The sequence below is a fragment of the Microchirus variegatus genome (assembly GCF_963457635.1).
Source record: "Microchirus variegatus genome assembly, chromosome: 19".
Taxonomy (NCBI): Eukaryota; Metazoa; Chordata; class Actinopteri; order Pleuronectiformes; family Soleidae; genus Microchirus; species Microchirus variegatus.
Genome location: NC_139820.1, coordinates 2,550,982 through 2,563,654, shown reverse-complemented (window position 1 = coordinate 2,563,654; position 12,673 = coordinate 2,550,982). Strand labels below are relative to the sequence as shown.

Here is a 12,673-nt window from a genome sequence, read left to right as displayed (position 1 = left end):
AGTGTAAGTAGTAGTAGTGTCAGTAGTATCAGTAGTGTCAGTAGTAGTAGTGTAAGTAGTAGTAGTGTCAGTAGTATCAGTAGTGTCAGTAGTAGTAGTAGTAGTAGTAGTGTAAGTAGTAGTAGTAGTGTCAGTAGTATCAGTAGTGTCAGTGTCAGTAGTAGTGTTAGTAGTAGTAGTGTCAGTAGTAGTAGTAGTGTCAGTGTCAGCAGTAGTAGTAGTAGTAGTGTCAGTAGTAGTAGTAGTAGCGTCAGTAGTAGTAGAAGCAGTAGTGTCAGTGTCAGTAGTAGTAGTAGTGTCAGTAGTAGTAGTAGTAGTGTCAGTAGTGTCAATTGATATATATTATATTTTTACTTGTGTGATTGTACTGTTGTTAAAGATTAAAGTAAACGCTGAAATATCGGATTAAGACTTTAAAGCTAATTTTACCTTCTTTAAAATCAAAGATTTGACAGTGTAAACGTCGACCTGGTTGTCAGTAAAAAGTGTGTGTGTGTGTGTGTGTGCACATACAGTACGTTAGATTATTGATCTTTAAATCTACAGCTTATGAACGTCCTCGTGTCTCAGTATTTTATAAAGAACCCAGTAGAAAATGTTGAAGAAGAGAAAAGCTAAAGGGAAACCGGCGCGCGACACCGTGTCGATCTTTTTGGCTCGGTCGATGAACAACTTCCTCATCTCGTCTGTGCTTCTGCCGCCTCCTCCTCCTCCTCCTCCTCCTCCACCTGCCGCTGATGCTGCCGACACTGCCGGCGCTCCAGGTGCATTGTGGGTAGCGTTAGCCGCGGCTCCAGAAGCGGCATTGTTGGTGCCGGACTTGCCGGAGTCCTTGCTGTTGCAGGGAGTGGAGGTCGCGGCCGCCTTGGAGGTCAGCCTGCTCTCGTGGACTTCCCCTTCCTGTCGGAGAGACAGAGGGGGGCGGAGTCACAGGTCAGATTAGAACAGAGTGCATCTATTAACGCTGTTCTATGGAGGCCTAAACCTGACATAAGTATAAATCAATCAATAAATGAATGAATAAATGAATAAATGCGTAAATAAATAAAAAAGTAAATAAATGCATGACTAAATATATAAATTAAAGAATAAATAAATGCATACATAAATGAATAAATGAATGAATGAATGAATGAATGAATGAATGAATAAATAAATAAATAAATAAAAGTATAAGTAAAATAATAAAGACATAATCCAAATCTGTGCATTACAAACATGTCACACACTAACTGGGTCATGCACACGTACACACACAAGAGTGACAGAGTGAGACAGAGGTCAAAGGTCACAGGTGTGAGTGTGGTTACCCCGCTGCTGCTGCTGCTGCTGCTGCAGACGTTGCTCATTGATCCAAACAGCGGCTCTGGAGGTTTGAGGCCGTTGTCAGGGTGAACGTGACGGAGTGAATCAGCCAGAACACCGGGACCAACCGCACCTCCACTGTTCTACACCAGGGGGCAGCATGCACACACACACACACACAGACACACAAACGCACAAACAAAACAAACATACAAATAACATCCAGAAACAAGAGTCTGGACGTCCACGTGATTCAGTCAACGTCACACTTTCAACTTGAAAAGAACTAGTGATTCTGGATCCTGGTCTTAATGGATCTGGATCCTGGTCTTAATGGATCTGGATCCTGGTCTTAGTGGACCTGGATCCTGGTCTAAAACAGTGTGAGCTGACTGAACGTTGGATGTCCTCTCGTCCACAGACGTGGTGAAATCATGCAGTCAGAGACACAAACATGCTGAGTCACTCTCTGCTGCTGCTCTGAGGAGCAACTGCAGCATGCCACCACAAGGTGGAAGCATGGAGCCACACACACACACACACAGAGGAGCGTTGCTGTTGTGTACCTTGCCGCCGTTGTTGCTCTTGCTCCTGTGATGTCGTCTGAATCTCAGCAGCTCTTTGTGCTGCCGCGACACAAAGTTGACGGCGGCGTATTCCAGCAGAGCGGAGAAGACGAAGAGCAGACACACGGCCATCCAGATGTCTATGGCCTTCACATAGGACACCTGCACGCACACGCACACGCACACACACACGACTTCAGAGGACACAATCATTTCCTGTGACTCTAACCTTAACTACCACTGACCTGATCCTGACCTCTGACCTCAGCCGACTATTACGTACGTTTATTGTGAAGATTAAAAAAACCAAAAGAGACGCAGAGCACCACTTCCTCTCAACCTGGCCTTTCAAAATAAGAGCCACTGACTAAAATGGAAAACATTTTAAAAATTGGGTCCTCCTCATATAAACTATATTGTTGTTTAAAGGTCACTTAAAGGGCACGGGCTAATTGGATTTTCATTACCCAGATAGGTAATTGGTTGCATATACTGTGTGTTACACACACACACACACACACACACACACACACACACCCACACACACACACACAGCTGTGGTGTCAGAAGGATGTAACCTCATTCCTCTGTGAAATAATGACTTATTCAGACATGTGAAACACTGTGGAGTGCAAAGCTCTGTTTAGCACTGGAAACATGAGAAACCTCCTTACTGCACACACACACACACACACACACACACACACACACATACTATACACACATTACATACATGTGTGTGTTTGTGTGTGTGTGATAGAGAAACGCACACAGAGACACAGAAGCAGCCGTTCACACCAACGATCAGTGAAGAGTCAATGATTGTGGGAGGAAACCAGAGATAACACACACACACACACACACACAGTGGTTGTAAAGAAAACCAGGAACCTTTGGCAGTGAAGTCCTGGATCCGGAGCTCTGCGTGGTCATGGTGAGGACGGTGGTGATGCCCAGAGCCACTCTGGCCGGAGCGGCGTCCATGTTGATCCAGAAGGAGACCCAGGACAGGATGACGATGAGCAGGGAGGGGATGTACATCTGGATCAGGTAGTAGCCCATCTGACGCTCCAGGTGGAAGCGGACCTCGATACACGTGAACTTACCTGCACAAGAAACCACGTTCACTCACTCATAACATCCACATCACAACATACAGCGTCTTCTTTTAGGCCCAGAGCACCGCCATTTTGGTTTTGTCATTTGTCTGTTGTGTTACCTGTGTTGTAGTGTGTTTACCTGTGTGTATTTACCTGTGTTGTAGTGTGTTTACCTGTGTGTATTTACCTGTGTTGTAGTGTGTTTACCTGTGTGTATTTTCCTGTGTTGTAGTGTAGTCTGTTGTGTTACCTGTGTGTATTTACCTGTGTTGTAGTGTGTTAGCTGTGTTGTTACCTGTATTGTTAGCTGTGTGTTTTGTCATTTGTCTGTTGTGTTACCTGTGTTGTAGTGTGTTTACCTGTGTGTATTTACCTGTGTTGTAGTGTTGTTACCTGTGTGTATTTACCTGTGTTGTAGTGTACTTACCTGTGTGTATTTACTGGTGTTGTGATACCTGTGTGCATTTACCTGTGTTGTGTTACCCGTGTTGTATTACCTGTGTGTATTTACCTGTGTTGTAGTGTGTGTATTTACCTGTGTTGTAGTTGTGTGTTGTAGTGTGTGTATTTACCTGTGTTGTAGTGTGTGTATTTACCTGTGTTGTAGTTGTGTATTTACCTGTGTTGTAGTGTGTGTATTTACCTGTGTTGTGTTGTAGTTGTGTACTTACCTGTGTTGTGTTGTAGTTGTGTATTTACCTACGTTGTGTTGTGTATTTACCTGTGTTGTTGTGTGTTGTGTTGTAGTGTGTGTATTTACCTGTGTTGTAGTTGTGTATTTACCTGTGTTGTAGTGCTTGGTGCAGTATCTCAGGTCTGACTCGTCTTTGAGAATGAACTGTGGCAGAGTGAGACCTTCGGCCACTTGGACCGGTCCGTTCTCCTGCCACTCAAAGATCAGGTCGTTCATGGTGTAACCGACTGAAACGACAACGACGACGACGACGACGACGGCGACAACAACAACAACAACAACAACATTACACTATGAACAAAAACTTCTCGTTCTAGAGTCTTAAATGACTGTGTGAATGAGTCAATATGAACGCTGTGACATTGAAACGAGTGCGCAAAGATGAAGATGAATTTATTTTCCCGCGAGCAGCGACAGAGCAATAAAAACAATCCACCAAGTACACGCCTCTCTGAGTGTAAATAATACATAAACACATAAGTGTGTATAACATTATAAGGCCTCTGGTGAGTAGAACGGAGCTGAATGAAGAATCGTGGGTGCAGCTGTCGGCCTCAGGGCCACGCTCAAACATAATCAGATTATAATCCCATAAACAAAATCAAACATGACTCTGCGTGTCTTTGAAAAAAAATAATCCGCCGACTGTGAGAACGAATTACACGACGAATATTTGACATTTTCAAAGAGCCGTTAGAGTCGTCACAGGTGTTCCTAATGAAGCGGTGAAGAAGTCGTGTTCTGTGAATGAATCGTGTGTGTGTGTGTGTGTGTGTGTGTGTTAAAATCCCGTGGGTAAAGAGTCACTTGTGTAATGATGATGAATAATGAAGAGCGGCAGGAGCAGCCGAGCGTCAGCTGAGCGATCTTCACTTATTATTAATAATCCTCACTTCTAAGTCACTCTGTCAGGGCCGTGCGACGCAGATGTTCAACAACTGCTTACTGAGTGTGTGAGTGTGTGTGTGTGTGTGTGTGTGTGTGTGTGTGTGTGTGTGTGTGTGTGCACTCACAGCTCTCCAGCTGCATGATACAGGTCTGAACGTCCATGGGGAAGTTCTTCAGGTCCATGGGACACGACAGAGTTAAAGTGAGTCTGAAAGTGAGGGAAGAGTGAGTCAGCAGTTATTTATCAACAACAACATTTATTCGTCTGATTAACTCACAATAATCAAACCAGGACAGTAAAGTAGAGTATAGAGTATAACTGGTGCATCTCTGACCTGATGGAGTATAAGACGTTGCCGTTCTTGAAGATCCTCAGCAGTTTGTTGTCCGTGGTGACCTCGTGGAAATGAGCGCCCTTCTCGTTGGCGAAGAACAGGTCCGGTTTCCAGATGGAGTCCAACATGGACGGGTCCAGGTCCAGAGAGTCGTCCGGGTACTCGGCGTAGGCGAGCCGCGGGTCGTTCCACTGCTGCCGCAGGAAGATGTTCACGCGGTAATCCTGTGTCCAGCAAACCCCAGCACATCAAACAACACTTAAAATGTTTTAATATTTTTTTTATTATTATATTTCTTTTTTAATTATTATATATATATTTTTGTTATTATAAAAAATGTTATTTAAAAAAAGCTTTAATATTTTTTATTATTATTATAAAATTAATATATAATATATATATATATAAAATAATTTTTGTATTACTATTATATATTTTTATTAGTATTATTTTACTAATACTTACTAATAATTTTATTTAAAAAAATGGTTTAACATTTTTTATTATATTATTTTTATCATTATTATTATTATTTAAATAATACTTTAGAATGTCTACATATATTTAAAAATAATACATAAAATACATACAATAATAGTTTTAATTATTATTAATTTAAAATTAAATAAATAATAATTATTTTTACAGTTTGTGTTACACACAGATTAGACAGGACCAGGATTAAAGGGACTGAGAGAACAAATGAGAATATAAAGAGTATAACAGTCGAAAATCTGGTTAACATGTCCCTAAACTCTGTGTGTGTGTGTGTGTGTGTGGTGACTCATCACTTTATCTGAACACACACACTTAAGAAGCTGAAAAGTGACAGAAACATGAAAATATTCACATTTAAGAAGCTGAAAAATCACACAAACTAGTTTGAATTGTGCACAGAAATCATAGAGATGATTTAATCTCACTGTTGGACGGACTTTTCTAAGTCAAACACACACAGGCCATATGTTATATTAGGATTAAAACTGTCTCTCTTCTAACCATCTGTCTTTCTCTCATCTACACTCATCATCTTTTCCTGCAGCAAACAAGAGAGATCAGTGACATAACACCACGTCTTTGTCTCATTGTTAGACAGACTTCTGTAAACCACTCACTCTCCCACACCAAAGTCCATAGAGAAAACCAGTGATTTTAACATCACAGAGACACAGGAGTTCACAGGAGTTGTTGATCCACTGCTGCCTCCATCACTAACTTACAACTTCTTATTCTGTAAAATTCGGCTTTTAAAGTAATGAATTTAGACTTAACTCGGTGACACAAAGTGACCACACGAGGCAGCAGAGGACCAGCAGCTCCTGTGTCCCTGTGAGCTAAAAACACTGGTTTTCTCTATGGACTTTGGTGTCAATAAAAAACAAACTATGACCAAAAAAACACAACAGAAATGTATCAATAAAAAAAATTAGACAGAAATTATGGATAAAAAATGTAAAAGATTAGGATAATGTGTGTGTGTGTGTGTGTCATTTAAAAGTCTTTGCTGTCACACTCACTAAATGTCTCACTGCTATTCCTGTCTCTGTCTGTCTCCATGTGTCTCCGTCTGATCTCTGCTTCCAGCGTCTGGACTAAATAAAGAAATAAACCCCTCTGAGGATGACTCGACACTTTCCTGCTGTGAAGGTCACAGGTGGACTCACAACAGTGACTCTGCACTTTCTGTTCACGCCCAGTTCAGTCGCTGATAAGTTACCGTGATATCAGCGACTGAGAACGAGGTTATTTTCTCCTGCAACAAAGACAGTGACCGAGGAGGCGTTCACCCTGTCATTCACACCATCATTCACCCTGTCATTCACACCATTCACCCTGTCATTCACACCATTCATCCTGTCATTCACACATCATTCACCCTGTCATTCTCATCATTCACACCATCATTCACCCTGTCATTCACACCATTCACCCTGTCATTCACACCATTCATCCTGTCATTCACACATCATTCACCCTGTCATTCTCATCATTCACCCTGTCATTCACACCATTCACCCTGTCATTCTCATCATTCACCCTGTCATTCTCAACATTCACACCATCATTCAACCTGTCATTCACACCATCAATCACTCTGTCATTTACACCATCATTCACACCATTCACTATGTCATTTACACCATCATTCACGCTGTCATTCACACCATTCACTCTGTCATTTACACCATCATTCACTCTGTCATTCACACCATCATTCACACCATTCACTATGTCATTTACACCATCATTCACTCTGTCATTCACACCATTCACTGTCATTTACACCATCATTCACTCTGTCATTTACACCATCATTCACTCTGTCATTCACACCATTCACTCTGTCATTTACACCATCATTCACTCTGTCATTTACACCATCATTCACTCTGTCATTCACACCATCATTTAACTCTGTCATTCACACCATCATTCACCCTGTCACACATTCACGTCTGTGTGTGTGTGAGCGTCACACTTCACACTCACCATCGTAGTTTCAGCGATGGAACCAAAGCTGTTGATGAAAATGTTGCAGGAGACGTTGACTGGAGGGCCTGCACACACACACACACACACACACACAGCTCTTCATTACACACACATGGTTTTATTATATTATATTATATTATATTACATTATATATAATAAAAATCGACTTTGATGATACCTTTAAAGTTGGGTCGTATCCTGGCGTCGTATCCCGACGTCCGTCCCATCAGCTTGTCAAGGAAGTCGGACGGAGACATGGGAGGCTGTCGTGTCCTCGCCGCGTTGTCCACCTCCTTACACTGACCCACACTATCATCACACACACACACAGAGACAGACACACACACACAGAGACAGACACACACAGGTGTTACAGGTGATCGTCTGTGACACCTTCACAGAGTGTGTGTGTGTGTGTGTTTCCACACCTGTCAGCTGACGTAAACCTCAGCTCGGAGAACGAACTGGTCTATTGGTGTATTTTTGTGGTGTATTTGTGTACTTTTGTGGTGTACTTGTGTATTTTTGTGGTGTATTTGTGTACTTTTGTGGTGTAATGTATTTGTGTATTTTTGTGGTGTATTTGTGTACTTTTGTGGTGTATTTGTGTATTTCTGTGGTGTATTTGGGTACTGTTGTGGTGTATTTGTGTACTTTTGTGGTGTATTTGTGTATTTTTGTGGTGTATTTGTGTACGTTTGTGGTGTATATGTATATTTTTGTGGTGTATTTGTGTATTTCTGTGGTGTATTTGTGTATTTTTGTACTTTTGCGGGGTATTTGTGCACTTTTGTGGTGTATTTGTGTATTTTTGTCTGTCCATGCACAAAGTCATATAAAGTGCTTTAACAGATGAGAGTCAGACAATGGCTGAACACAGAGTTCATGTCAGAGCGTCTTAAATCAGCTGATAAGCAGCTTAGTTTGCTCCAGCTCCATCTACCTCCACCTCCTCTCTCTCTCACACACACACACACACACACACACACACACACACACACACACACACACACACACACACACACACACGACATCACATCCAGTGTTTATCAATAAAGGATGAGCTTTTAATCTGCTACTGTGGTCTCTTCCCTTCTCACACAAAGGAGAGTTTTAATGGATTTATGTCGTCCTTGTTTAAATGTGTTTCCATTACCACAGACAGCTGCACTGCTGCTGCTGCTGCTAATGCTGATGCTAATGCTGCTGCTGCTGCTGAACAAGGTCGGGAATAATCACTCACGCACAAGAGATTTCAGAGTGGAGAGGTGAACGGCACTTACATGCCAGGCCTTTATGTGGCGCTGTTCAACTTTCACAAACACAGGTGTGTTTATGTATAATAATAAATATAATCTATCTATCCGAAAAAGAAGAAAACCCTTCACCTCAACTTCCCCCTGAACTAAACCTTGTTAGCGACGCGGCTGCGTGAGCATCTCTGACAGAATTACAGAATTATTTAAAACTCTTATGTAAGAAAACATCGGTGTGACACAAAGAGACAGAGAGAGGAGGCTTCTTCTTCTTCTTCTTTTTCCTCTCTCTCGCTTCATCTGTGATTATGTAACAGCTGATCTCCGTCAGCATGAAAACACACACAAAATACATCCCATAATATGCTGTGACCTGGAGAGGAAAACAACAAATCTGTTGTTGATTTGAGGATGAAACAGGAGACACATTCAGCCACGACGAATGTTAAATACACATTATTTAAAGATTCCTTTATGGTTTTCATCAGTTCCATAATGAGTCCATGTGGACGTAGACTACAGGAGGATTCATGACCGCTGACTACGTTATTATCGTATCATCACTCATCCGAGTAGAGAAAAGGAAGTGCAGTGAGGTCACTGATGCAGTGAGGTCACGTAGGTTCTGAGTCGAGCTGCTAATCACCACGTAATCGATTACGTCGACTGCAAAAATTTGCGTCGTGTTATTATTATTGTTGTTATGCAGCCGGTTGTTAATTTGACAAAAAGGGACAAAAAAGTAAAAAAAAAATATGTCGTCTAAAATTTGACAAAAAAGTTTTTAAAAAATGATATCGTCCAAAATTTGATAAAAAAAAGTCAAAAAAAAATGTCGTCCAAAATTTGACAAAAAAGAAAAAAAAAATGTCGTCCAAAATTTGACAAAAACGTTTTCTTTTTTTTAATTTTCATCCAAAAACTTTTTTTTAATTGTCATCCAACATTTGACAAAAAACGTTTTTAAAAAATGACGTCGTCCAAAATTTGACAAAAAGGTCAATAAAGTTATGTTGTCCAAAATTTGACAAAAAAGTTTAATAAAATTGTCATCCAAAATTTGACAAAAAAGTAACAAAAATGATGTCGTCCAAAAGTTGACATAAAAGTTTAAAAAAAATTGTCATCCAAATTTTTTGGCAAAAAAGTCAAAGTTATGTAGTCCAAAATTTTACCCAAAAAAATGACGATGTGCAAAATTTTACAAAAAAGTTTTAAAAATGACAGAAAAAAGTCATAGCACGGTATGTCAAAACTGGACAAAACCATCAGCCTATGATGCAAGTACATATAGGTTTGTGTCGTATGTCTGTCAGTCGGAAAATCAGGGCAGAAGCTAGCTTAGCCAACGCTGTCAATACCAGCGTTTATAATGAATTGTAATTCAACCTCTTTCACTTATCAACTGTGTGATTTGTAGCAGATTAATTCCATATTTGAGCTGTTTAATACATCTGTGATCATTTGTTTCAGGTATTTAACTGTAATAAACGTCCTGTTATTAAAGCACACGCGTGACTCCACCGTATGTAAGTCAAACACAAGTCCAAAATAGGCGCTAATCAAGATAATCGCGACTAACAGTCGACAACAAAAAGAACAGCTAGTTGCAGCCCGAGTGTATTCACGAGTGTATTCACCTAAACGAGGGTCCCTGCTTTTGCATCAGACGACGTTTTCAAACACAAAAAGTCACTTTGTGACTTTACACGCCCTGGAGGTGAAAGTCTTCTCGTGTTCACATTTGATTTGGACAGAAACATCTACTCGACACAGACGATGGGTTTCCATGTCTTCACCTGTGGCTACTGTGATGTTAACATGGAGAAATGAGTGTGTGTGTGTGTGTCTGTGTGTGTGTCCTCTGTGAGTGAGGACGCAGCGAGGAAACAGCCCTCAGCTTGTGCACTGACATAAACACAGTCTACACCACTGCTCTTTCTGTGTGTGTGTGTGTGTGTGTGTGTGTCATGTGATCATCATCTGCAGGCTCTTCTCCTCTCTGCACACACACACACACACACACACACTAATGCATAATGTATCAGTGAATAATGTTGTAAGCACACAGTTGTAGGACATTTTCTCACGAGGCCATTTTCAAACATGCAACAAACACAACGCAGGAGGAGGACGACGACGAGGCTCCGCCCACCTCGCCCAGCAGCACAGACAGCTGATCACCTTCAACACTCACACAGACGTGTCAGGGGGGTTTGTTCACGCCCCCGCTGGGCAACACATGTCATGACATGGTCACACGCCCCAGCCCCCCCCCCCCCCCCCTTCTTGACCAGACTGGACAATCATTGGCCCCCAGGTCATTTGAGTTTGAGTGCTACTTTGATCCTGCATCCTGGCCTTCACTTTTCAACTGGGTCATGACTTGTTATGATTTTAGATGAATGGCAAATTTTATTGTACTTTTATTAGTGCTGTGCAAAAGGTTAAAAGACGTGCATGTTTACGGGCCACGACACCGGAGTCCAGGCACCGTTCACCAGTTAGCTCCGTTAGCTGCATTAGCACCTTTTAGCGGCGGTTATCGCTGGACTACAGTCGAACTGGAGCGGTCTGTTTATTAAAGGGAAAGAGCAGCGCTTACAAATAACTAGCGTACCTGTGTACTGCGTATGTGTGCCTCTGTTTTTTAAAAGTTTAGCGACTCATTTTAACAATCCGGACTCAACAATCCGCGCCGTTGACGCGTTAACGTCTTTCTATTAAAAGCCTAACTAGGGACGGGAGTTGGAAACTAGCATTAGCTATAATATCTATATTAAATTAAATTTATTTAAATTGGAATTAGATTTGTGTCAATATTTTCAAACAAACAGCTTCCTAAGGCCCCGCCCCCAAACAAAAAACCACAGTGCAAAGAACAAGTGCGTTTTCAAACAATAAAATCCAATCCTTTTGAATGTTTAAATCGATAGTTAAAAAGTGTTTAGAAATATATATTGACACAAACAATCCTATAGAAGAACACGTGCATTTTTATTGACAGTGTTATATAAAGCTCTGTGTGTTCTTCACTCATGCTGAACAAAGTGTAAACGAGCTCAAACACACATGAACATACGTGTGCCCTGCAGACACACACACGGCTGAAGTATGATGTAGTATGAGCAGCGACCATGAATGATGCTACAAACAAATAAACAACAAACAATTAAAGAATTAAAGACGCAAAGGCAGCGTATTATGCAGGAGAAAACCCGGCTGTGGATCCAGCTCCGCTCCAGTGGAGTGACAGACTTTAAGCCTGTTAAAGCATGTTTTTTTTTCTTTGAATTGAACCATGACACTGTAAGAAGATAAACCGCAGCTTTGTGTCGTTTTTCAGCTGCTTTTGTTACGCTGACGCTTCAGCAAAGTTATAGTCAAGGGGAAGAAAGCTCATTTGTTTTGGCCTAAATTTAAAATACGCAATGAAATATGACCATAAATAAAAGGGTTTACAGGAGGAGGAACCCATGGAGTCCTGGATCAGTGTTAAATTAAACTAAAACGAAAATTTTAGATTCAGATTTAATGATTTCTTTGTTTTTATGGAGCAAAGAAACCAGAAAATATTCACATTTAAGAAGCTGGAAAAAATGGATTTTAAACTGAATCATTTTTAGTTTCACAGACACTGTTCAATATTTTTCAACACCTTATCAAATGACTAATCGATTAACTGAATAAAATAATTAACGGATTAATTGTTATTTAAAAAGTACGTTAGTCGCAGCCCTGACGCAAACTACGTCATCATTCCACATAAAACTGAAACTTCAAACTGTCTCACACTTTCTCAAACACATGTATTATAAACAGAACTAATATTTGTACAGGCATTAATGAGGCCATATATAACACAGCAGTCAAGTTAAAAATCATATATGATATTAAAAACTCACCAGTCATTGTTGTTTTGTTGCTACGATCTCCTTAAACCGTCATAAACCGTCCCGTTTTATTTCTGCTATTAGCCGCTAGCTTAAGCGGCCGATGTAAATAAAGGGCTGGCTTAGCTTTAGCGGCTAAACGC

General features: G+C 40.9%; 1 protein-coding gene across 1 annotated transcript; it reads right to left on the bottom strand.

The window, feature by feature from the left end:
- Positions 1 to 540: 540 nt before the first annotated feature.
- Positions 541 to 7,689, bottom strand: LOC310940600 (glycine receptor subunit alpha-3-like; the record flags this gene model as incomplete). Its single annotated transcript, XM_083905590.1, has 9 exons — positions 7,560 to 7,689; positions 7,379 to 7,446; positions 4,889 to 5,112; positions 4,679 to 4,761; positions 3,755 to 3,892; positions 2,763 to 2,977; positions 1,872 to 2,033; positions 1,320 to 1,448; positions 541 to 900 (listed from the first exon to the last, which is right to left on the bottom strand). The coding sequence occupies exons 1-9, from the start codon at positions 7,636 to 7,638 to the stop codon at positions 541 to 543; spliced, it is 1,458 nt and encodes a 485-aa protein (XP_083761716.1). The 5' UTR covers positions 7,639 to 7,689.
- Positions 7,690 to 12,673: the final 4,984 nt, after the last annotated feature.